Raw genomic sequence first — 27,480 nt, forward strand, 5'->3', positions numbered from 1 at the left:
GACAGCCTCCTTAATTGATTCTTTGAATCAAGGTCCTTTAAATTCTCACCATAGTTTAGGTTTCACTCCTTTCTAATAGATCTTAAAAAAAAATGCCAGAAGTTTTCAAATGTAAATCTAAATTAGGGAAAAAAACTCCCACATTTGGAGGTAAATTGTGAGTTTCCAATAAAGAGGTCAACTGTGTATTATCAATTTAACAATTGAGTCTCAGTTAAGGCCCAAATTTCTTAGTCTTCAAACACTAAGTTGTCACAAAACATAAAAATATAAGAATATATACATATGTAAACATAAGAAAATATGAAAATATAAGAATTGACAACTCAGGAAACCCTTAGATTTTTATATTTTATTATTATTATTATTTTTGAGACAGAGTCTCACTCTGTCACCTAGGCTGGAGTGCAGTGGCGTGATCTTGGCTCACTTCAGCCTTTGCCTCCTGGGTTCAAGCAATTCTCCTGCCTCAGCCTCTTGAGTAGCTGGGATTACAGGTATGCGCCACCAGGCCTAATTTTTTGTATTTTTAGTAGAGATGGGTTTTGCGATGTTGGCCAGGTTGGTCTCAAACTCCTGACCTCAAGTGATCCACCTGCCTCGGCCTCCCAAAGTGTTGGGATTACAGGCATGAGTCACCATGCCCAGCAAGATTTGGCTTCCTAAAGTAAAATAGATCTCTTAATTTTCTTGTGTATAGACACCTCGAAAAAAATCCCAACCCCTACAGAACATCAAGGCACTCACATAAACATATTAATTTAAAATGATCCAATTAATATTGTGGCAGACTTTAATTTTAGAATTTCTCTAATTTTTTTTTTTTTTTTTTTTTTGAGATGGAGTCTTGCTCTGTCACCCAGGCTGGAGTGCAGTGTTGCGATTTCGGCTCACTGCAAGCTCCGCCTCTCAGGTTCACGCCATTCTCCTGCCTCGGCCTCCCAAGTAGCTGGGACTACAGGCACCCACCACCACAGCTGGCTAATTTGTTTAGTAGAGACGGGGTTTCACCGTGTTAGCCAGGATGGCCTCAATCTCCTGACCTCGTGATCCACCCACCTCGGCCTCCCAAAGTGCTGGGATTACAGATGTGAGCCACTGTGCTCAGCCTAATTATTTTTTTTTTTTTTTTTTTTGAGACGGAGTCTTGCTCTATTGCCCAGGCTGGAGTGCAGTGGCGCGATCTTTGGTCACTGCAAACTCTGCTGCCTCCCGGGGTCACGCCATTCTCCTGCCTCAGCCTCCCGAGAAGCTGGGACTACAGGCGCCCGCCACCACACTCGGCTAATTTTTTTGTATTTTTAGTAGAGACGGGGTTTCACCGTGTTCGCCAGGATGGCCTCGATCCCCTGACCTCGTGATCCGCCCGCCTCGGCCTCCCAAAGTGCTGGGATTACAGGTGTGAGCCACCACACCCGGCAGAATTTCCCTAACTACTTAAAACCTTTGATATTAATGCATTTGCATTCACATTTTTATGATACTTTTTGTTTTTTGAGATGAGATTCGCTCTTGTTGCCCAGGCTGGAGTGCAATGGCGTGATTTCCGCTCACAACAACCTCTGCCTCCCGGGTTCAAGCGATTCTCCTGCCTCAGCCTCCCAAGGAGCTGGGAGTACAGGCATGCACCACCACACCCAGCTAATTTTGTATTTTTTAATAGAGGCAGGGTTTCTCCATGTTGGTCAGGCTGGTCTCGAACTCCGACCTCAGGTGAGCGGCCGGCCTCAGCCTCCCAAAGTGCTGGGATTACAGGCCTGAGCCACCGTGCCTGGCCATAATTACACTTTTATGCACAAAAAGTGTAATTTCAAGAATCCTTATCCTCAAGAGTTGAGGCCCTCTTTTTCAAACCCATGTTTAAGGAAGAGCAAATATGTTACTCACTGGAGTTTTCTTTTCACCGACTGTTTAAAGTGTTCATCAGGCAAAAGCTCCACTTGCTGTGAATGGCAAAGGGCACCGTTCTTAAAGGTCACCCTGGGCATAAGAATCACTCTGTAATACCTTTGTGATCGCTTTCTGCACTTGCCAAACCCAACCAAACCTTTCAACTGGTCCACGAAAATCTACTCAACATTCTCTAATTCTTCTATTCCTATGTCAAGTGTTTCATGGAAAATTATATGCAAAGTCTTTTCCAGTCTTTCCTTTTTCCTCTGGTGGGTGGGAGGAGTTGAGGGGGTAGATATGAAACCGACAGGAACTCCATTCTGCCAAAAGGAAGAGATAAATCATTTGAATTCCCCCTACTCAGATATTTTACATCTGCAGATAACGCAAACTGAGATACTTATAATAGGCAACAAGACTGCCAGTCTAGACAATTTGAACAAAAGTAACTATGGTTCAATAGCTTATTTCTTCCTAATTTCAAACGTTAAACAATACAGAGAAAGATGCTTTAAAATGTTTTTAAAATGTTATGTGAACACCACTTGAAATTCATGTAATAGCTGCCTTATTTTCACCCCCCATAAATCAAGTTTATTTTTATTCTGTGACTACAAGTTACTTCCAATATAATGGTTAAAGTTACTAATTTTAGCCTTTTAGTTATATTCACACATGCAAACATGCTTTCCCAGGTACTACCCCTCACCTCCTCTACTTACCTCTGATGTAGCATTTTTCAACCTTCAAAGAGGTCAGGGATTTTTGAGCCAGAGGAAAAAAGTATCCCAGTATTGTGTGTAGTTGGCCAATTAGTCCAAGGTTAGACAGCATGTTAAATACTGAGCTTAGCCAGGTGCGGTGGCTCATGCCTGTAATCCCAGCACTTTGGGAGGCCGGGGCGGACAGATCACCTGAGGCTGGGAGTTCGAGACCAGCCTGACCAACATGGAGAAACCCTGTCTCTACTAAAAATACAAAATTAGCCAGGCTGGTGGCACATGCCTGTAATCTCAGTTACTTGGGAGGCTGAGGCAGGAGAATCACTTGAACCTGGGAGGCGGAGGCTGCGGTGAGCCGAGATTGTGCCATTGTGGTAAGCCGAGATCGCACCACTGTACTCTAGCCAGGCAACAAGAGTGAAACTCCGTCTCCAAAAAAAAAAATTAAGTTTAGATCAATCCTCGAGTTTCTGCTTCACTTTAGTTGGCTACCCTCTTTGATGGTTCTAAATACAGTTAATAAACTCACTCAATTGTATAATGGTCAAAGTTTGTGGGTGGAAGAAAAAAATGAAGGGCATTGAGAGACATTCATTCCATCAAGGGCACTATGCAGTGCCTGGTATTTTCTTCCTCCATTACATATAGAGATAGCTGTCATCACATTCTTCTTCTGCAACTCAGAAGAAACTTGATGAAACACCAGACAACCTTGCGATGTCTGGAAGGACTCTGGCCCTGAAGCGGGCAATGAGGTTTGCACATACAAGTCCGTGAAGAAGGAAAGGCAAAAATACTCTCTAATCTCCAGCCCTCATCCTCAAGGATAGTATAAAACAAGAAAAGGGCCGGGCGCGGTGGCTCACGCCTGTAATCCCAGCACTTTGGGAGGCTGAGGCGGGCGGATCACAAGGTCAGGAGATCGAGACCACGGTGAAACTCCGTCTCTACTAAAAATACAAAAAATTAGCCGGGCGCGGTTGTGGGCGCCTGTAGTCCCAGCTACTCGGGAGGCTGAGGCAGGAGAATGGCGTGAACCTGGGAGGCGGAGCTTGCAGTGAGCCGAGATCGCGCCACTGCACTCCAGCCTGGGTGACAGAGCCAGACTCCGTCTCAAAAAAAAAAAAAAAAAAAAAAAAAAAAAAAAACAAAAAAACCAAGAAAAGGTCAGTTAAATGTATTTTCATCCTTCTTTTATTTTGTTAAATATGCCTAAAAGTCTGCAGGTGAGTTAATATGTCCTTGAAAGGGGGCATGTGACACCTCGGTCTTTTTAGCATTTCTAATTCTGTGAAAGCCACCTTAAATCTTTTGGGAGACAAAACGGTCTGTTGGAAGAAAACAGCCTCTGATGTAGCTATAAATCGCTCTTCTATTTTCTTATTTATAAAATCATAACAGAAATAAGAAGTTGTTTTGTCAATAATAGAACACAGACATGAACTTGACCTAACAACGAGCATAAAGCTGTCAATTCATCTTGCATTAACAAAAATAAAAATACGAATAAAAGATAAAATGAAACAAGAGAAAAAACTATTAGAAAGAAATGACAAAATTCAAACTGACTTTGAAAAAATCTGATTTTATTTTCTGAATCAAAAAGAAGTATTTCATGTTAAATTTAGACTGTTTAGCTTTCCACTGATCTCTCAAGATACTTTCCAGATATTAACAGTACTCAGAACTGTGTAAAAGTTAACAACCAATACCATGTTTTAAAGAAAAAAGTTTAAATGTAAGATTGATGTCTTGGGAACATTACTAAATGTATTTCTAAGAAATCCTTCTCAAAGGTCAAAGTATTGACAATTCTGATTTAAAAATTTAAAATTTTTAATTATTGGAGATTTAAGTAACAATAGTTTCAAGAGCCAAGAATCAGATTGCTTTTTAAAACAGATTTTTTTTTTCCTGAGGGATTCACACTTGCCAACAACTCCAGTTAAATATAATAGTCCACCCAAATCCCAAATGTAAATGTATTATGTCACCTTGGAATAGTAACATTATAAAATGGGATTTCTAAATTATAATACATACACATAATATACCATTTTAACTGACATGTTTACCAGCAGAATTCTGAAATCAAAAACAAATTCTACATTCAAGGGACAAATGATAAATGCTCTTTCATTATTTTAAGAGTCCGTTCCATTTTTTGTTGTTTTCTACTCCCAGATTTTAAAATGGACCAAGGGACCCAAGGCCAAGTCAATCCTATTTTCCTGAACCCAACTGCCAGTAGGTACTGGCCCTACATACGCGTCCTTTAACAAGCCCCATTCTCAAAAGGCTGGGGGTATTTATATAAGAACTTATTCCAAAGTGGCTCTAAGATCCATGTTCCCAAGATCTGGTACGGGCTATTCATGTGTTCTGAGGCATGTCCAGCATGCAAGCAAACTTATCTGTTCAAATTGAGGTAAAACAGACAAAAAACACTTAATATTAACAGAAGCTACATAATTAAAACTAACCTTTTGCTGCTTATTTAAGCTAATTATGTATTCTTACAAAACAGAGACCCTCAAGTCAATAATTTCTTTTGATTTTAGTCACCTCCAAATTAAGCCTCTTCTTTCAAAGACATTATTAGTTAAAAAGTTTTTAAATGAAGAAAAATATTTTTTTCCAGAACTTGTATTTTGTCATTAGTGTGATGCAATTTCTTTTTATTTTTCAAACTTAGAAAGAACTCATGTATGGGTACTATTTGATATTTTTTTCAGATACCAAGGAATACCGACAGGATTCATAAATAGGATTTTCTGACACTGGCAGGAAAGTCTGCTAACGTTTACAAAATACCAAAGACTCTTCTTTCAAGCTTCAAAGATGGCTGAGAATTAACAGTTATGATTAGTTTTTCAGTGCAAATAAAAAATTTAAATCTTGATTTTTTTTTTGGCCAACATTTTAAACAGTCAAATTTTACTGTACTTCCAGATTTCAAATCAAAACAAACAAACAAAACAACTAATGAAAATTACCCAATTGGCAACAAGTCCCGTATTTCAATGTTATTTTTAAACCACCAATTATAACCTACTGCCAGTAATTATTTGTAAGTACCTGCTTGTTTTATTAAGCACTGGTCAGTTACATAAAAGAATAATTTGCAAGAATGATACTTGGCAATGGGTTACTTTAATGCTTCTGGAATAAACAGAAGCATTAACAAAACACCAGATCTTAAGCACTTTTAAATCTGTAATTTGAATTACCAAAAGGATTTTTAAATGTTACTTTTCCATTGAAGGACTGTAGGGAGTCTAGTCCCAGCTAACATGGTTGATTTTTAAAAATAAATAAATCCCTAAGCCACATAGTAATGGAATACTACACTTGCTTTTTATATCATATGGAAACAGCTCCAGACAGAGCACAAGTAGAAGAAAACCTGCCAAATCAAAGTACTGTAAATAAAGTTCCTCTATGTACTCCAGTGAGAAAACCTCAAAAATAAAAATCAGAAGACCACCCACTGTTACCCCTCCCCCCAACAGAACTCACCCAAAACACTTTAGTTCTGAACCTAACATTTCCCTAAGATGTTCACAGGAGAAGCTTTAAGGTACTTAAAGCTGCAGCAGTACAGCTGAAAGCGCCACATTACAGAGGAAATGCCCTAAAGGGTTCAGCAGCTGCCCACCCATCCCGAACCACCCCCCACCCCAGTAATATGTAAAAGCTCCTGAAGTTTTTTTCTTATGCTAATAAAGGCATACCACCTAGTGTGCTAAAGACTACGACTAGCAGCATTAGAGCAGTAAAGTGAAAACAGGAAGCCTACAGGAATGATCTAAATGCCTACTTAGAAGAAACAAAGCAGCAGACAGGATCCTGAGCCCTCTAGTCTATGTAGGGAAGCAGTTGAATTAAACTCAGATTTACCCACATTAACAAAAATTTAACAAAGCTTCCCCAAGACACCAGAATAAAACTTGACCTTTCCAGTCAAAGGGCAGAGAGAGGCCTCTTCCACGTCCTGGAGTTGAATGAGTTCAAAGATTGGCAATAAAGGAAAAAAGAAAGCATTAGGGGTGTGATGGGAACAAGCTTTGGAGTTTATCGAACAGTCACACCAAGTTTCTCCAGCACACGGACACCCTTTTCTTGGTACTCTTGTCGGGTCATCCAAAAGTTGTCTTTGTCTTTCATGATATCCGCTAGAACTGCACCACCCAGGAATACCATGTGCTTTCTGCGGGGTGGGTCTTCAATGCGGATCTTAAATTTCTAAAGGAGAAAGAAAGGATAATAAAATGGTACATGTGCACAGTGCTTTCTGCTTTATGAAAATGACTTTTAAATATATGCTCTCGCTCAACCTTGCAACAGTCCTGTGATATAAGTAGAACGGTAGGATTTGGTACCTGAGGTACAGGAACACTTAGTAATTTGCCCAAAGCTCATGTTTAGGAGACCACACATCCATCCCAGCATGCCTGGAACAGTCCTGATTTACACGTGGTGTCCCATCATTATTAACACCATCCCTTTTCATTCTTGAGTGTCCTAATTTGATCAGTAAATTACATGACTTAACACCCTACTGAGGGACCAAACATGAGAGACATAATTAGCGCAAATTTCCCATCCCCTGGCAGATGACCACTTGGGAAAGTCACTTTGCTATCAAACAAAGTCTGGATAAGAGGACTTGCATGACTTCTTAAAGGTCTAATACTGTTATGATTCTAGTCCAGTGCAACTGAGTAAAACTGAAGTTCTTTTCTTTTAAGCAAAGCTTACTTTCTATTGTCTCAAAATCAAATGAAATGTTCTTAAACAAGGCCAAATATGGTCAAAACAAATCATGGGGATGTTATGAGAAAATGAACACAGTAACCAAAATTAAAGACAACTGGGAAAAGTTTTATACTCTGTAGCTACTATTAAGTGTCTAGGAAGGACACACTCTCCTTATCTTTATGGTTGGTCAACACTGAAAGAGACCTTAAAATGACATAGCAAGTTTTTCATTTACAGTGTCACAATCCTGCAAAAAACACCCAATGTAACTATGTCATTCCAAATCATTTGTATATTTATGTCACATAAATGAACTGTAAGGGTTCTGAGAACTGTAAGGGTTTCCAAGATAAAGAAAAACATGAGTTTATTTACCAATTCTGAGACTATTTTAATTGTTCCTTTAGCTTTCTTGCTCTTAGGTAGGGGTCAGCCAATTTTTTTGGAAAGGGCCAGATACTTGAGGCTTTGCAGGTGTGACAAGTACCCAACCCCACATGTAGCTAGAAGGTGCCCACAGACAGTAAATGACAACAGGTAACATTATGTAAACAAATGGGCTTGGCTGTGTTCCAATAAAAGTTAAAACAAAAACAAAAACAAAAAAGCAGTTTTGGCATAAGGGCTATAAATGCCCACCTCTGCTCTAAGGGAAACTTAGCTAGCTCCTGAAGACGCTGCTTCTGTAAATATCTCAACTGCTTACTGTTTCTCTCTCACACACTACCTTAACCCTGGAGGTTTGGTAATATGAGTTCTTGCTCTTCATTGCTTCATCTTGCTCATCCCTAAAACTCCATAGCTCCAATGAAACTCATTCTATCAGATTACTCCATTTACCACTCCCTCCTTGCTGAACTCATGCACCTGCTCTCAAGCAGCTGAACAAGATAAGAAAGATACAAAACATCTTGCTTCAATGTATCACTAACCTCAACTGAGCTTGCTGCTGCATGGTAATCCTATTACATTTCTCTATTCTTTCTTCCATTCTCCAAAACAACCATTGCAACCTTCTCCTCTAGTCTAAAACTCTACCATCCCTTCCCTCCTCTCAGTGCCTCCTAACTGGTCTATGCCCACCTTTGTTCCCTCTTCCCCCAAGAGTCTATTCAACACACCAGACTTAATGAGCCCTTAAAAATATACATCAGATCCTATCATTTCTCTGCTTAAACCGCCCCGGCACCCAAGACTTTCCATTTCACCAGGAGTCAAGCCAAACCCTTTACCATGGCTGAACAAGACCTGCCCTCCTGCTACCCTTCTGACCTCATATCCCACGTGTCCTCCTCCCTTGCTCTCTCTGCTCCAGCCACACTGGCACATTCCCACCAACCTGGGGCTTTTGCATTGTTCCTGCCTATAAGATTCTTCCCCCAGATAGCTGCATGGCTCACTCCTCTCACGCTCAACTTAGGTCTCTGATCAAAAGTCACTTCACCCAGAAGGCCTTAGGCCTTTCCTGATCACAGTTTATGAAGGAGCACACAACCTCTCCAACCACTAACAGTTTCCAGCTCTTCACCTTACTTTTCTTCATATCACTTATTACCACTAATACATTATTTAGACTAAAAGTAGGGATTCTGTTTTCATTGTTTTGTTTGTCCCCAGCACCTAGACCTATGTCTGGCACCCAGGAGTTCAAGAAATGTTTGCTGAATAAATGATCACCTGAGATCAATTATAAATTATATGTAAAACTCAATAAAATCAGAAAAATGAGTGAAGTACCTAGACAGCACGGCTCCTTTCGAGTCTGTTAATCTGTTTAATGTATGTGAGCCCATACTCAATTTAATTTCAACAATTTGAGTCATATATGAAAGATGTAACATACAGTACTCTATAATACATAATCTCATTATCTAAAATAGTTGATCAAAGTCAGTGAGACAAAGCTCAGAGATTAACTCAAGATTAGATAACTCTTGGTTGAGTATACAGCACATACTGTATATTTCATAGTCCAGAGTTTGGTGGAAAAAACACACAAACCCATGCCAAAGAAACATCAACTATTACTAGTTAAAAAATTTCTTTCTACTGTACATACCAACAACTACCAATTAAAGTCTGTTTCAAGAGCTATGACAGTTACCGGGATGCAAAAAAATTTGAGACATGATGTTTTACAATCTGATGGAGGAGAGAAGACAACATATGTAACAAACAAAGTCAGAAATATGAGACAGCCCAAGAGAAGTGCTAAAGGCTGATTGCATATCCAAAATAAGTTTAAAAAAAAAACAAAAAACAAAAAACAAAAAAAACCTCAAATGGGGCATTTATTCCCCCATAGTACAGCAGGTTCTTCTTTTGCACATAGAGGCGCCTCGGAGTCTGTGCTGGTTGTTACAGATGAACCAGAACTTTTGGCCCTGACCTCACTGCCTCCATCCATTGACTATAGAGGTGACCAGAGCTTATCTTGAACTATTTCCCTCTTCCTGTCATTTCCAGACTGCACTTGACTGCAGTAGGAATTTGTTTTGGAAGACATCTTGCCCCCTCTGGTGGTTGTCAAGATTCACAAACTACTGTACAGTCTTTTAAAAGAATGTTAATAATAGTTGATTTACTAATACTTACAGAAAGTTTTTCCACATCACCCTTCAAAACTCGTTCTAAGTAAAGCTGTTTAAGTTCTCGTTCCAACCGTGATGGCAGGCCAGGATACATAGTAGACCCTCCAGAAAGCACAATGTGTTTGTAGAATTCAGATCTAGAAAGACACAATGGTTATTCATTTGGAGTTTTAGGTTAGGAAAATGGTATCTCACGGTTACTGTTACTTATGTCAGCCTCATGGGGTTGCTGGGAGAATTAAATAAAATTCCACATGTAAATCACAGGGCTGAATATTTGCTGTTATTACTACTGTGAAGTAATGACCCCTCTTTACACATAAAACCTTTTTATAATTTTGATGAAAATAAAATACTTCTAAAAGTATATAATACATTTTTTTTGTGTGAATGTAACTGAGACTTCTAATAATGACCAAGATTTACATTACAAACTTCTAGTACTTGGACTATGTTGTCACATGCTTCCCTAAAGCCATTGAAATGTGGTGATTTACTATAATTAGCCCTATTCTACTTTAATCCAGAATTCCTGCTTTTTAATTTTTTTATTTATCTTTTGTAGTTTTCTCTTTTATGTTCCTTTGCTTAGAGGCTGTCTGCTGTTATTTTTGGCTAGAATGATGTGTATGCTTCTTATAGCAGCACCCTCTTTTTTCCTTAAATATGCTGTTGTCTATGATATCAGATAATCCAATCTAAAAAGACTGCATATGTAGTAAAAGTAACAGAATCTGAGTGAGGGTCTGAGGAATAATACAAAGTTTGGGAGCTGATTTGCACCCATTTTGGCCTTATTCAAACTGGCTTCCAGGTTCTCAATGGCTAAAGCTACTGCAACTCCAACAAAGCATTGTTTTTGTATTTAATTGCCAAAGCAAGCCTGGTGAATGTCGCATAAACTAAGCAGCTGAAATACAGATTCACGTGATAAGTACACATAAGCATTTACATGTACATTTTCAACATGCAGAACACACAAAACAAAATTTGAGTTATTCCACTTTGCAACGCCAACTCTGTGGAGAAGGTACTGAATCTGACTCCACGCTTTGGGAACGTCGAAGCCCTAATCAGCAACAACAGGCATGTACTTTTTTTTTTTTTTTTTAAATATACAGAGTCTCACTTTGTCGCCTGGGTTGGAGAGCAGTGGCGTAATCTCGGCTCACTGCTCCGCCTCCTGGGTTCAAGCGATTCTCCTGCCTCAGCCTCCTGAGTAGCTGGGATTACAGATGCCTGCCACTACACCCAGCTAATTTATTGTATTTTTAGTAGAGACGGGTTTCACCATGTTGGCCAGGATGGTCTCGAACTCCTGACCTCGTGATTCGCCCGCCTCAGCCTCCCAAAGTGCTAGGATTACAGGCGTGAGCCACCGCGCCTGGCGAGCATATACTTTTAAATACAATTCTGCTGTGAATGAACATCAAATCAAAGGACAAAATAATCTAATCCCTATCATGAGAATTTACCATGATTATGAAGGCTAGATTCGATTTCTGATCATCTTGCACAAGGTTTATAGCTTGTTATAAGTCAACTGCTATTTTTATTAATTTCTATTACTATCCTGGCTCCAAAGCCATCCCATCAAAATTAATTAGGTGGCTTCAGGGTCACACAAACAAATAAATGCTTGCTGTACAAAATGCTTCTGGGTGAATTCCTCTATAACCTGAGTGTAGAGAAGGGATTTCTAACGATGACTCAAGCTCTAGCTGTAATAAAATATGACTATAAATCTTCTTATATGACTAAATAAAAACAAACTTTTGCATGGCTAAAACACTAAGAGCAATAGACAAATGGCAAACAGAGGAAATATCTGTAAAAGACATCAGAAAGCTAAAAGAAAACTTTTCAAAACTGGAAAAAAAAACCCAAAAAACCCAAAACTCCAAAATCTACAGACAAAAAAGCCATGAACGATTTGCCAAAAAAAAAAAAAAAAAAAAATCAAAAATGTCCCTTAAGGCTGGGCGCGGTGGCTTACGCCTGTAATCCCAGCACTTTGGGAGGCCGAGGTGGACGGATCACGAGGTCAAGAGATCAGAGACCATCCTGGCCAACATGGTGAAACCCCATCTCTACTAAAAATACAAAAATTAGCTGGGCGTGGTGGCACGCACCTGTAGTCCCAGCTACTTGGGAGGTTGAGGCAGGAGAATCGCTTTAACCCAGGAGATGGAGGTTGCAGTGAGCTGAGATTGCACCACTGCACTCCAGCCTGGCGACAGAGCAAGACTCTATTAAAAAAAAAAAAGTCCCTTAAATATACAAAAATATGTTATATATATATATATAATTTTCATAGTAACTTTTTTTTTGTGGAGGTGGGGAGAGACAGGGTCTCACTCTGTCACCCAGGCTGCAGTGCAGTGGCACAATCGTGGCTCACTGCAGCCTCTACCTCTCAGGCTCAAGCGATCCTCCCACTTCAGCCTTCTGAGTAGCTAGGACTACAGGAGTACACCACCACCACACCTGGCTAATCTTTTTGAAAAAAATTTATGTAAAGACAGGATGTCCATATGTTGCCCAGGCTGGTCTTAAACTCCCGGGCTTAAGCACACCTCCTGCTCAGCCTCCCAAAGTGCTGCAATTACAGCCAGAAGCCACCACACCTGGCTTGACTTCACTCTTAATGAGAGAAATAAAAAGTAAAATTACACTGAAATAATGTCTCACTCATCAGACTGGTGGAAAGGATAAATGATACAACTGCCAGAGAGGGAAATTTGGCAATATCTAACAAAAATACATGCATTTACATCAAACTAAGAAGTTTCTCTCAGCACTTTGGTAGGCTGAGGGGGGGGTGGATCACTTGAGGCCAGGAGTTCGAGACCAGCCTGGTCAATATGGCAAAACCCCATCTCTACTAAAAAATCCAAAAACAGGCCGGGTGCGGTGGCTCAAGCCTGTAATCCCAGCACTTTGGGAGGCCGAGACGGGCGGATCACGAGGTCAGGAGATCGAGACCATCCTGGCTAACACGGTGAAACCCCGTCTCTACTAAAAAATACAAAAAACTAGCCGGGCGAAGTGGCGGGCGCCTGTAGTCCCAGCTACTTGGGAGGCTGAGGCAGGAGAATGGCGTGTACCCGGGAGGCGGAGCTTGCAGTGAGCTGAGATCCGGCCACTGCACTCCAGCCTGGGTGACAGAGCATGACTCCGTCTCAAAAAAAAAAAAAAAAAAAAAAAAATCCAAAAACAAACAAACAAACAAAAAACCTGGGCATGGTGGTGCATGCCTGTAATCCCAGCTACTTGGGAGGCTGAGGCACGAGAATCACTTGAAAACAGGAGGCAGAGGTTGCAGTGAGCCAAGATTGCACCACTACACTCCAGCCTGGGTGAGAGAGTGACATTCCATCTCAAAAAAACACAAAAAACAAACCAATAACAACAACAAAAGAAGTTTCTGCACAGCAAAGGAATTAATCAACAAAGTGAAGATACAACCTATAGAATGTGAGAATATACTTGCAAACCAGACATCTGATAAGGAGTTAATATCCCAAATATATAAGAAACTCAAATCTCAAATGACTCAATAGCAAAAAAACAAATAACCCAATTAATAAATGGGCAAATGACCTGAATAAACATTTCTCAAAACACATACAAATGGAAAAAATGCTAAGCATCCCTAATCATCAGGGAAATAAATGCAAATTAAACCACAACGAGATATCACTTCACACCTGTTAGAATGGCTATTATCAAAAAAGAGAAAAGGTAACAAATACTGGCAAGGATGTGGAGGAAAGGAAACCCTTGTACACTGCTGGTGGGAGTGTGAATTAGTACAGCTATTACGGAAAACAGTATGGAGGTTCCTCAAAAAGTTAAAAATAGAACTACCATATGATACAGCAATTCCACTACTGGGTATATCTCCAAAGGATCTGAAATCAGTATGACTATGTAAGAGAGTATCTTTATCCTTAGGAAACACCAACTGGTAAAGAATTGATGCATTTTATCTACTCTCAAACGGTTCAGAAAAAAAACAGAATGAAAAAACAAACACGCAGAACATTATAATTAGTAAAATGGTAAATATAGATAAAGGATATAGATTAGGTTTTCTATATTTTTCTTGCAACTTTTCCATAAGTCTGAAATTATTTCAAGTAAGTTTATAAACAACTTAGTCATTCTATTTAATTCCACCTATTTCTGATAAATAACTTTAAAATTTTTTTATTTTTCTGATAAATAACTTTGAAATCACCATTTCTAATATACCTGGTATCAATGTCAGCCGCCTGAATTGTGTTAAAAAGCAATTCAGCAACACCAACTCCTTCAACATTGATCAAGTGAGGCTGAAATAAAGCTTCTGGTGCTTCAAATCTCTCTCCCCCAACTTTGATGATACGTCCATCTGGGAGCTAGAAACCAAGAATAATCAGGTACTAATCAGAAAAGATTAAAATTTCCCAGTGTTCTCCAGAACACTAGTACTTACAAATACATCTGTTCTGTAACCAAAATCATTACCAACAATAACTTTTCCTAAAAAATATTTTGGGGAAAAAAAGGTAAATTAAATAGATTCAGGTAACTGTTCTTATCATCACATTCTGTTTTGCTTTTAAAAGTGGTATGCCATGCCCCCAAATATCAGGAATTTCTTGGAGAAATCACTGATGCATAAGTGCATGACATTTGCAGCAAAGCAGAAACAGCCATCACTAACCAACCACTGTATTTTGATTACTGCTGCTATGTGTTACTGCAGTTTTATAATTTTAACATATTTGTGATTTTATGGATATTTCTGCTATGTAGAATAGACATGTTAAACATTGATTGACTGACTGAGATGGAGTTTCGCTCTTGTCACCCAGGCTGGAGCGCAATGGCGCAATCTCGGCTCACTCCAACCTCTGTCTCCTAGGTTCAAGCAATTCTCCTGCCTCAGCCTCCTGAGTTGCTGGGATTACAGGCATGCGCCACCACGCCAGCATATTTTTATATTTTTAGTAAAGACGGGGTTTCATCATGTTGACCAGGTATTGAACTCCTGGCCTCAGGTGATCTGCCCGCCTTGGCCTCCCAAAGTGTTGGGATTACAGGCATGAACCACTGCACCCAGCTACATCAAACATTTTAAATAATTTTATGTCACCAAATAATTACTCTGTGAAACTATTATTTTGCCATCAAAATACTTTATAACATGTGTGCCACTTCTATCAAATCATTTAATCCAAAAAATGTTTTATGATCAAAGAAGTTTACAGAACACTGATCTAGACTATTTTTATTAGGCAATTCTGTTGTATCCTACTAGGTCCTAATAAATTTTAAATAACTGATAAATATAATTTCAATTTAAGCAAATAAGATTTAAACAAATCAGGTGTCATATTATGACTTTGTACAAAAAAACCTTGTCAGTCACACATCATGTTCATATTTAATTAAATGAGAAATGTTAAGTAGAAACTTCCTCTCATAACACCTCAAAATTCACTGGATTGTCCTAAGTAATAAGCATGCCCATGTATGCTGGCATTTGACACATTTCTATACAAGATACCAGAATTAATTTTACATTAACAAGTCTAACAGTACATTTATAATATAATTACTTTTTTTTTTTTTTGAGACAGAGTCTCGCTCTGTCACCCAGACTGGAGTGCAGTGGCTTGATCTTGGCTCAGTGCAACCTCTGCCTACCGGGTTCAAATGATTCTTATACCTCAGCCACCCAAGTAGCTGAGATTACAGGCATGTGCCACCACGCCTGGCTAATTTTTGTATTTTTAGTAGAGACAGTTTCTGCATGTTGGCCAGGGTGATCTCGAGCTCCTGGCCTCAAGTGATCTGCCCAGTTTGGCCTTCCAAAAGTGCTGGGATTACAGGCATGAGCCACCATGCCTGGCCCTACTATATATATATATATATATATACTTTTTTGAGATAGGGTCTTGCTCTGTTGTCCAGGCTAGAGGGCAGTGGTGTGATCATGGCTCACTGCAGCCTCAATCTCCCAGATTCAAGTGATCTTCCCACCTCAGCCTCCCAAGTAGCTGGCACTACAGGTGCACACTACTATGTCTGGCTCATTTTGTTTATTTTTGTAGAGATGGGGTCTTGCTTTGTTACTTAGGCTGTTTTTGAACTCCTGGGCTCGAATGATCCTCCCATCTCGGCCTCCCAAAGTACTGGGATTACAGGGATGAGCCACCACGCCTGGCCAATTACAATGATTGTTTAGATTCCAAAACTGACTGATTCTGGTCCCAGCTACCTAGGAGGCTAAGGTGGGAGGATCACCTAACTCTGGGAGATTGAGACTGAAGTGAGCCGAGATCATGCCACTGCACTGCAGCCTGGGCAACAGAGTGAGGAGACCCTGTCTCAAAAGAGAAAGAAAAAAAAAGGTTACCAAAACTTACCTTAAAAAAGCCACCTCCATCAGGTGGGTTCACATGAAATCATCCAAAATATTTGGAAAAACTTCGCACAGCAGATCTTACTAGCAAAACCTCCTTCCTTAAGCACTTGAAGCCTGATAGTGTGGCTTCTTTCCATGCTCTGGCTGCTGGCCAACATGGGGTCAAGTTTTCTAACCACCTTAATGAACTGTTAAACGTAGGCATCCCATTTCTTTGCACCAAATCTTACCCTGTTCTGTATTTGTCCACTCATGCCCCTCTTTACTTACTCACCAGCTTATTACTTTATACTTGTGTATATGTGTGTGTATATATCAAATATATATATATATATGTAAATATATATATGGGTTTTTGCTTTGTTTTTTTGAGACAGGGTCTCGCTCCTTCACCCAGGCAGGAGTGCAGTGGTGCAATCCTAGCTCTGCCTCAAAACTTCAGCCTTGAACTCCTGGGCTCAAGCAATCTTCCCACCTCAGCCTCTCAACTAGCTAGGACTACATGCATGTGCCACTATGCCTGGCAAATTTTTGTATTTTTTGTAGAGACAGGGTCTTCTTGTTATATTGCCCAGGCTGGTCATGAACTCCTGGCCTCAAGTGATCCTCCTATCTCAGCCTTCCAAAATGCTGGGATTACAGGTGTGAGCCACTACACCCAGCCTATTTGTATATATTTTTGTAGTCTACCTCAAATGCTTTGAGAAAAGAGAGAAGAAATAAAACACGTTTTACATTTCTAGTTTGCTTATCTTTTGCCCTGTGCCAGCCACTTTCTTCCAAACTAATCAGGTAGATGGAAAATTAGACAACTAGAGAAACTATCAAGAAGACTTCAGGAAGGAATCTCCAGAGCAAATCTGGAGATGATTAAGTTACAAAATGGGTTTACTCCTAGAAGAAAACCTAGACAATACCATTCAGGACACAGGCATGGGCGAAGACTTCATGACTAAAACACCAAAAGCAATTGCAACAAAAGCCAAAATAGACAAATGGGATCTAATTAAACTAAAGAGCTTCTTGCACAGCAAAAGAAACTATCAACAGAGTGAACAGGCAACCTACAAAATGGGAAAATTTTTTGCAATCTATCCATCTGACAAAGGGTTAATATCCAGAATCTACAAGGAACTTAAACAAATTTACAAGAAAAAGACAAATAGCCCCATCAAAAAGTGGGCAAAGGATATGAACAGATACTTTTCAAAAGAAGACATTTATGTGGCCAATAAACATATGAAAAAAACCTAGTCATCACTGGTCATTAGAGAAATACAAATCAAAACCACAAAATCTCATGCCAGTTAGAATGGTGATCCTTAAAAAGTCAGGGAACAACAGATGCCAGAGAGGATGTAGAGAAATAGGAACGCTTTTACACTGTTGGTGGGAGTGTAAATTAGTTCAACCATTGTGGAAGACAGTGTGGTGATTCCTCAAGAATCTAGAACTAGAAATACCATTTGACCCAGCGATCCCATTACTGGTTATATACCCAAAGGATTATAAATCATGCTACTATAAAGACACATGCATACATATGTTTATTGCAGCACCATTCACAACAGTAAAGACTTGGTACCAACCCAAATGCACATCAATGTTGCAGTGGATAAAGAAAACGTGGCACATATACACCATGGAATACCATGCAGCCATAAAAAAAGAATGAGTTCATGTCCTTTACAGGGACATGGGTGGAGCTGGAAACCATCATTCTCAGCAAATTAACACAGGAACAGAAAACCAAACACCAAATGTTCTCACTCATAAGTGGGAGTTGAACAATGAGACCATATGGGCACTGGAAGGGGAACATCACACATGGGGCCTGTCGTGGGTTGGGGGGCAAGGGGAGGGATAGCATTAGGAGAAATATCTAATGCAGATGACGGGTTGATGGGTGCAGCAAACCACCATAGCACATGTATACCTATGTAACAAACTTGCATTTTCTGCACATGTATCTCAGAACTTAAAGTGTAATAAAAAATAAATTAAAAAAAAATTTAAAATGGGTTTACTGAATATTTGGGTCACTATCTTAACAACTCATTTTTTTTCCAACATGGAGTCTTGCTCTGTCACCCAGGTTGGAGTGCAGTGGCATGATCTCAGCTCACTGCAGCCTCCGCCTCCTGGGCTGAAGCAATTCTCCTGCCTCAGCCTGCTGAGTAGCTGAGATTACAGGTGCCCACTACCTTGCTCAGCTAATTTTTTGCATTTTTAGTAGATGGGGTTTACGCCATGTTGGCCAGGCTGGTCTCCAACTCCTGACCTCAGGTGATCCACCCTCCTCGGCCTCCCAAAGTGCTGGGATTTACAGGCGTGAGCCACTGCACCCAGCCAACAACAAATTTTTTATAATTATTTTTAAAATGACTATTTTGCACATATTTGTGAATATGTAGAGCTAGTATGCATCATATGGTTTTAAAATACTTGCCTTTATTGCCTATTACTATTTCATTTTAGTAATAACTAGTCAACTCCTCTGGTATTATAAACTATAACTAGGTCCTAAATCTCATTAGTTACAATTTCAAGTTAACATTTAACACCTCATTAAAAAATATTAAGTCAGGAAAGGCTGCCACCTACTGAATTAGTAAAGCAATGCTCCAGAATGACCATTTCCAAAGTACGTTTCTTAGACCACTGATCCCATGAAATTCTGAAAAGTCCTAGAGTGTAAGTCTGAGAAACACGCATACTATATTAATTGTGTATATATTAGCATACCAAAGGCTCTTGAGTTCTACAGTGATTTCCCAAACTTTTTTGACAATGTAATTCTTTTTAATTTTTGTGAAATGCTTATTAACATCTCAGGGAAATAAAGTTCTGTGAAACATATGTTGAGAAATGCTATGCCAAATACTAGAATCTCAAAATAACATCTCGCATCTAATTATATCCTAGTGTAGAGAGTAATTTATGATTCTTGCTTAAATTTGCATTATATGGTGCCCTAAAATAATTAAATAGCATCTTAATGTAGAAAGAGACATTAAAAGTCACACATATACATATTGCAACAACCCAAGACAAAAATACTGACTCTTAAGAAAACCTCAAGCTGACACCAATAACCATGGCTGCCCACTTTAAAACATATATATATATATATATATAATACACTGGAAACACTTACTGTATAAGATTCAACTAGTACTGTGGTTTCTAAGGCCAGTTTCTGCTCTTGCTCAATATTATATCCCACGTAACACAGTTTTTCTTTAATCATGCGAACCGTTTCAAAATCAGCAGAGTGGTTGAAGGCATATCCTCGCAACAGAAGCAGCTGGTACAAAACAATAGCAATAAGTTCATAATAGATCTGAATGAGTTCTACTCTGCAAAAGCTATTACTGCTCATTAAATATGTCACATCAATAACAGAATGGGCAGTGGATTCTCAGCTCCTACTGAGTACTTCAGAAGTAGGAGTTTACCCCCCATAAAAGGATTTAGAGAGGGTAAAATAATTAACAATTCATAAATAAGTCAGTAAAATGACTAGAAAAGTCAGTTTTCGAAAAGCTCTACATGAGTACTAATGTTTTGATAAACAATCAAAAGTATATTAATAAATATTATTTTAGTGCTGGACTCCTGTAGCCTGCAGTTTGCTCATACAATTAATGCCATATTTATGAAATGCCCCCAAGTCTTTAAAAGTTTTATCTTTAGCTTCTAGTACTGCGTCTGGCACATATTAGAACGGCAATAGCATTTGTTTAACAAATGATAAGGGAATTATTGGGATACTCAAAGGTATAATCTCTATTGTTATGTTTCTTAAATGCTAGAAAATATTAGTTTTTAACCCACTGAGAGAAAAAACATTACTAGACTTTAGAAATAAAAAAAATATCCTCTAATATTTGAGTCTGTGCTCTAAAGACAACCCCAGAAATTCTGTTGGTTACCCTTTGAATTTTGGCCTAAAATGAGAGTATTATAATTCTCATTAATTTAATCTCCCCTCATGAGGAGGATTACTTTAAATGACACTGAAGGAACCCAATGTCAAGGTAAAGACAGTGCAACCCAATTTAATGCAGAGACAGGGTTTCTTAACAGTAGCACCACTGACAGACTATACATTGTTTGTGGTGCAGCCAGCCCTATTCATTATAGAATGTTCAGCAGCATTCCTGCCCAGCTCAGACAACCAAAAATGCATCCAGAAATTGCTAATATCCCCCAGGGGACAGCACTGTCCCCTGGTGAGAACCACTGTCCTGGAGAGGATAGACTAATTACAGAATTCTGGTATAAACAATTTTCTAAATTTTAATATTCAAAATGATATATGTTAGCAAGTAGACGCCTTATGTACCTTCTCCAGCAATGTTTTAAAGAAAATTATAACTAGTTATAGTCACAAGTAAACTAAAATAGTAAATGTTAAAAACTGGATATATTCCATGAAAACTACTAAACATTAAAGTCTGGTGTATTTGGGCTGTTTTTCTCAAATATCATTAATTTGCTATCACTGTATTTTGTGGGAAAGGACAAGTGTAGGCAACCCAACCAAGAATATGGCTTAAAACATACCTCCTCAAAGAAAGGTTTTATGGCAGAAAAGGCTGCCTGAGCTGACCAAGAAAGTTTCTTTTTTTTTTTTTTTTTTTTTTTTTTGAGACTGAGTCTCGCTCTGTCCCCGGGCTGGAGTGCAGTGGCCGGATCTCAGCTCACTGCAAGCTCCGCCTCCCGGGTTTACGCCATTCTCCTGCCTCAGCCTCCCGAGTAGCTGGGACTACAGGCGCCCGCCACGTCGCCCGGCTAGCTTTCTGTATTTTTTAGTAGAGACGGGGTTTCACCCTGTTAGCCAGGATGGTCTCGATCTCCTGACCTAGTGATCCGCCTGTCTCAGCCTCCCAAAGTGCTGGGATTACAGGCTTGAGCCACCGCGCCCGGCCAAGAAAGTTTCAAGATAGGGGTCTCTTCCATCCTTGAAATATCTGTCTACTCATTCCTCAGGAATAACAAATATAATTAGGTAATGATATAACGTACTCTCATTAGTATACAGAGATCATGTTTGTACATCTTTTTTTCTTGTTTTTATGTATCTTTTTCTCTTCATGTGTATAAAACTTATATGGATTTTTATATAAATAAGGGAGGTAATTGGGTAATTTCTCTAGTGGTACAGATTTACTGGAATCCTAAAATGATACATTCAATTCTGTGTTAAGATGGTAAACAAATTACAAAATTTAATTTCCATGATATTTTCCTTTCACTTACCTTGATAAGATATCTAGTTATATCCCTCCCAGCAATATCCAGTCTCCTGGTAAGATGAGGGAGAGAAAAGCCTTCATATACTGGGCAAATGTGAGTCACACCATCTCCAGAGTCTACCACTACACCAGTCAATAAACCTGCATAAAAGCCGGGGAGGGGTTAAATAAAAAGTCATATCAGAAAAATCAAAGCCAGCAAGTTCCAAATACAGTACGGGAGCCAAAATAGAAACGTAACCAACTAGAAGCCAGAATTTATTATTTACTTTGCAGGTTTTTCTAATGCATAAGTATTAAAGCGAGTGTTCTCTTTTCAGACTTCTGGTCTACTATTATGTGCTGCCCAAGGAGATGAGAAGAAACAGACCCTGAGACCGAGGACTGAAAAACAGGACTTTTTTTTTTTTTTTTTTGAGACAGGATCTGGCTCTGTCACCAAGGCTGGAGAAGTACCAGTGGCTCAATCTAGGCTCACTGCAACCTTCATTTCCTGGGTTCCAGTCATACCTCCCACATTAGCCTCCTGAGTAGCTGGGACTACAGACATGCTCCTCCATCATGCCTGGCTAATTTTTGTATTTTTTTGTAGAGACAGGGTTTCACCATGTTGCCCAACCTGGTCTCGAACTCCCGGCCTCAAGTGATCTGTCCACCTTGGCCTCCCAAACTGTTGGGGTTACAGGTATGAGCCACCATACCCAGCAGAACATGTTCTTAAAGCTCTGTACAATTCTTCGTTTTTTTCAACTTAGATAGTTTTGAATATACTACAAATAACATATACGGTGTATTCTGGAAAAATGCCTATGGATACTAGACAACTAGAAATCTGAGAAAAATTAAACGTGACTACCCAAAGCATCCCTTTGATTATTCACTGGAAACCTTATAATAAAAGGCAATGTCAGTTAAACCTCATAATAAAAGAACAGCAAAGAAGCTGCTTTGTTTCCCATGTTTCCTCAACCTCCTGGGCTCAAGTGATCCTCTCACCTCAGCCTCTCAAGTGGCTGCGACTATAGGCGTGTGCTACCACACCCAGATGATTTTATTTTTTGTAGAGACAGGGATCTCACTATGTTGCCCAGGCTGGTCCCAAACTCCAGAGATCCAGCAATTTGCCCGCCTTGGCTTCTCAAAGTGCTGGGATTACAGGCATGAGACACCATACCTAGTCAAAGAAACTTTTTTAAAATTTTATTTATTTATTTTATTTTATTTTATTTTTTGAGACAGAGTCTCACTCTGTCACCCAGGCTGGAGTGCAATGGCGCGATCTTGGCTCACTGAAACTTCCACCTCCTGGGTTCAAGCAATTCTCCTGCCTCAGCCTCCCTAGTAGCTGGGATTACAGGCGCCTGCCACCACGCCTGGCTAATTTTTTGTATTTTTTTTTAGTAGAGACGGGGTTTCACCGTGTTAGTCAGGATGATCTCGATCTCCTGACCTCGTGATCTGCCCACCTCGGCCTCCCAAAGTGCTGGGATTACAGGCGCAAGCCACCGCGCCCGGCCCAAAAACTTATATTTTTTAATTTAAAAAGTTATTTTAAACCAAAATATGCAATTATCTATAACATGTCAGTATTATGTTATTTGGTTCTCATCCCTAATAGACTGTCTCCCTTTTTCTTATATAATTTTGCATGTATTATAGTATTTAATTACAATAATTTGTCTTGGGAAACATTTATTAAAACTACTTTTTTTTTTTTTTTTTGGTGAGACGGAGTCTCACTCTGTCGTCCAGACTGGAGTGCAGAGGCACGATCTTGGCTCACTGCAAGCTCCACCTTCCGGATTCATGTCATTCTCCTGCCTCAGTCTCCTGAGTAGCTGGGACTACAGGCACCCGCCACCACCATGCCTGGCTAATTTTTTGTATTTTTAGTAGAGACAGGGTTTCACCATGTTAGTCTCAATCTCCTGACTTTGTGATCCGTCCACCTTGGCCTCCCAAAGTGCTGGGATTACAGGTGTGAGCCACCGCGCCCAGCCTAAAACTACCTCCTTTTTAAGTTGATAACATTTTAAGTTGATATAATTATTGATGCAATAAGCCTCATAAATAAAACTCATATACGGACCTTGAATACTGTACTCTTCTAAAGAAGAGGCTTTCCATTGCAAAAAAAAAAAAAAGAGGAATCCACACCATCATCAATTCAAAAATACTCCCAGTAACACTGACTAAAGCAAGAATTTACATTTTATTTCCCAAAGAGCCCTTCCTACCCACCTCACCTTATCTTCTACCACTTCCATCAGGTCACACACTGGCCTTTCTCCAAACACACTTGACCCATTTCCAGTGCCACACCCTTTTCCCACTGGATTATCCCATTAACTGCCTAAAAGACTCCTTGGCACATATCTGACAGGCCCAGACATTCTCAATAAGTTCCTGTTGAATTTGTAAGACCATAAAAAAAAAAAAGAGCTCTCCCGACATGGCCAATATGTTATTTCCAATAACGAGGGAGGCAGCTGCTAATGGAAATATCAATGGAATATAAGTAGTCCCCTCCATTAAACCCACCTCAAAAGTTAGACATGCACTCCCAAATGTTTACCTTCTCCTTTTTAATCTACTATATATTTGACAGGCATGATTTTATGCTACCTTTTTGAATCTCTGTGTTTTTTATTTAACTTGAGTCAATTCTGAGGACAAATTCCATGCATAAAAAAATAGCTATGCCGGGCACAGTGACTCATGCATGTAATCCCAGCACTTCAGGAGGCTGAGGCGGGCGGATCACGTGAGATCGGGAGTTTGAGACCAGCCTGCCCAATATGGAGAAACCCCGTCTCTACTAAAAATACAAAATTAGCCGGGTGTGGTGGCACATGCCTGTAATCCCAACTACTCAGGAGGAGGCTGAAGCAGGAAAATCGCTTGAACCCAGGAGGTGGAGGTTGCGGTGAGCCGAGATTGCACTGTTGCACTCCAGCCTGGGTAACAAGAGCAAAAATCTGTCACACACACAAAAAAAATTAAAATAGCTTAAAAGAGGGAACATCCTATTTAAAAAAAAAATAAGTTTTAAGCCTTTATTTAACCTTAAATCCATATTTAGCAAAGCAAATAAAAATGTATATAAAATATTATTTGACAAATTTTAGAAACTGTGAAAATATTTCAAAGTGTGGTATATAAATAATGTACTTTTCTGGGGCTTATAACTTATTGAGAAACCAAATTCTCTGACATAAAATGTACATAATAAATGTCTGATGAAGTGATTTTTTCTAACAGTTAAGCTTCACCTACCTTGAGCGTACAAAGTCAGAACTGCCTGGATGGCTACATATACACCGGAAAACTGGTAAGTTTCAAACATTACCTGTAAATGCAGACAGAAAGAAAAAAAACTAGTATTTAGAAATTTACATAATAAATATATGTTTTCTTCATGGTCACAAAGTGGAATTAATTGCCCAAAATAGAATCAAAGTGGACCTGAAATAGTCTTCCATTTTCATCAGCTCCTCTTGTTTATTAAAGTCCTGCTGCTACAGAGCTCCAAGTCTGAAGACAGACTTCTGGATACATACTAAGTCTCCAAGTATTTCATAAGTGTGACAAAGCAAAGATTTCTTAGTGTATTAGTTAATGACTAATTAGTGTGAAAGAAAGCTCTCTGTATTGAACAAGACTTTCTTAATTGATGTCCCTTAAGGGAAATATCTTTTTTTTTTCTGAGATGAAACCTCACTCTGTTGCCTAAGCTGGAGTACAGTGGTGCAACTTCGGCTCACTGCAACCTCCACCTCCTGGGTTCAAGCAATTCTCCTGCCTCAGCCTCCCGAGTAGCTGGAAATACAGGCACGCACCACCATGCCTGGCTAATTTTTGTATTTTTAGTAGAGACAGGGTTTCACTATGTTGGCCAGGCTGGTCTCGAACTCCTGACCTCATGATCCACCTGCCTCGGCCTCCCAAAGTGTTGGGATTACAGGTGTCAGCCACCACGTCTAGCCAGGGAAATATCTTTTAATTCAAAGATAAAATACAGAAATTGCTTTACAGAGCTTCACAACCCCTCCCTCAATCTGGGCCAAGAGTGTAGCTCTATCTACTCTGAGCAGCTTAAAAATTAAAAGAAAGAAAGAAAGAAAGAACAACAGTAAAATGGCATGGCAAAGGGTTATTTCCTGATTGCTGGAAAATACAGAAATGGCTTAGCTGCTAAGCCCAGTCCCTACTTGAATCAAGACTGTAATTACATCCTCCTAATGAACTATCCTGGAAGGAGGAGTTGTTTCCTTGGTGCCCTCACTGGTCACACACATGTTCATTCTCTGTAGCCCAGGTTGTCTGGGAATATCCTGCATGATTTTTTTTTGGTGATCTAGACTGAGCACTCCTTGACTGGTAGGGTTGCCTATCACTCTGAATATCTATATATTTAGAAATTTTACAATGAAAATTACATAGAATTTAAATTCTACAACTCTGAAACACATACTCATCAATTAAACAATTAGATAGTCTGAATAGCATTTTATCCATCATCCTTTATTCCACCTCCACAGGGATGAAAATAGAAGAATGATCATATATATGCACATACCAACTTGAAAGCATGTTAATGAGATTAAGGTAGGACACTATCAGTCATAGACATATTTGTACTCAAACAAATAAGAATATTAAAATGTAAGCCATAAGAAATCATACGGAATCTTTAAAAATGATCTTAGATTTTCAAAACACTTAATACAAAAATTGAGTTTTAATACAGGCTTTAAAAATACTGTCTAACAACATTTTCTTCTAAACCCTTTCAAAAATATCCATCAACATTTAAACATTCATAAACAAAACATTTACATTAAATAGTAACTGGAAAGCTACAGAAGTTATTATATTTCTACCTCATATATACAAAAATAAAAGAACCTTGAAAACTTACTTATTTAAACTGTGAGGACCATAGCTCTCTTGTTCTCTCTTTCCTCTGTAACTGCTTATTTCATTATTTCATTAGCATGTTTTTTTTCTGTTTCTTTTTTTTTTGAGACAGAGTCTCACTCTGTTGCTCAGGCCAGAGTGCAGTGGGGTGATTTCAGCTCACTGCAACCTCCACCCTCCTGGGTTCAAGCAATTCTCCTGCCTCCGCCTCCTGAGTAGCTGGGATTACAGGTGTGCGCCACCACGCCCAGCTAATTTTGTATTTTTAGTAGAGATGGGGTTTTGCCATGTTGGCCTGGCTGGTCTCAAATTCCTGGTCTCAAGAGATCCACCCGCCTTGGCCTCCCAAAGTGCTGTGAGCCACCTCGCCCAGCCTCATTAGTGTTTTCAATCTCCTTCTGCTGGCTCCTCCTATCTCTCTGGTCCTTGGCCTTTTCACCACTGTCTACCCTCTCTTCTTTATTGAACCGTATCATTTATATCCAGATGACTCTCAAGTTTGTATCTCCAGCCCAGTCTTTTCTCTTGAACTTGATCTCATATATATAACTACCTGTTTTGACATTTCTGCTTGGATGTCTAATAAGGACCTACAAACTCAACATGTCCACAATTGAATTTTTGCTCATTTCCCTCCAAACCCTGCTCTACTTTTCTCAGTTTTTCTCCAGACCTCAGTTGATGGTAACTCCATTCTCCAGTCAAGTCAAAACCTTTGGAGTCATCTCTGACTCCTTATTCTCTATTACCCATACCAAATGCATTAGAAAATTCTTTGGCCCTACCTTCAAAATAGACCTATAATCTGGTAATTTCTATTTCTTCTACTACTACTACTCCAATCCTAACAATCATTATCTTTTGCTTAAATGACTGACAAAGTCTCCAACTGTTTTAACTTCTATCTTTCCCTC

The 27,480-nt window shown here is 39.4% G+C and overlaps 1 protein-coding gene across 1 annotated transcript in view; it reads right to left on the reverse strand.

The window, feature by feature from the left end:
- Positions 1-4,180: 4,180 nt before the first annotated feature.
- The window catches only part of ACTR2 (actin related protein 2), a 42,079-nt gene continuing 18,779 nt past the window's right edge, over positions 4,181-27,480 (reverse strand). Inside the window, exons 4-9 of the mRNA XM_050754827.1 lie at positions 24,923-24,995; positions 21,651-21,787; positions 19,543-19,692; positions 14,225-14,370; positions 9,972-10,104; positions 4,181-6,860 (exon numbers count right to left, since the gene is read on the reverse strand). Coding sequence (XP_050610784.1) covers positions 6,690-6,860; positions 9,972-10,104; positions 14,225-14,370; positions 19,543-19,692; positions 21,651-21,787; positions 24,923-24,995 — 810 coding nt within the window. The 3' untranslated portion in view covers positions 4,181-6,689. The remainder of the gene's footprint in view (positions 6,861-9,971; positions 10,105-14,224; positions 14,371-19,542; positions 19,693-21,650; positions 21,788-24,922; positions 24,996-27,480) is intronic.

This window comes from Macaca thibetana, chromosome 13, assembly GCF_024542745.1.
Source record: "Macaca thibetana thibetana isolate TM-01 chromosome 13, ASM2454274v1, whole genome shotgun sequence".
NCBI classification, from domain to species: domain Eukaryota; kingdom Metazoa; phylum Chordata; class Mammalia; order Primates; family Cercopithecidae; genus Macaca; species Macaca thibetana.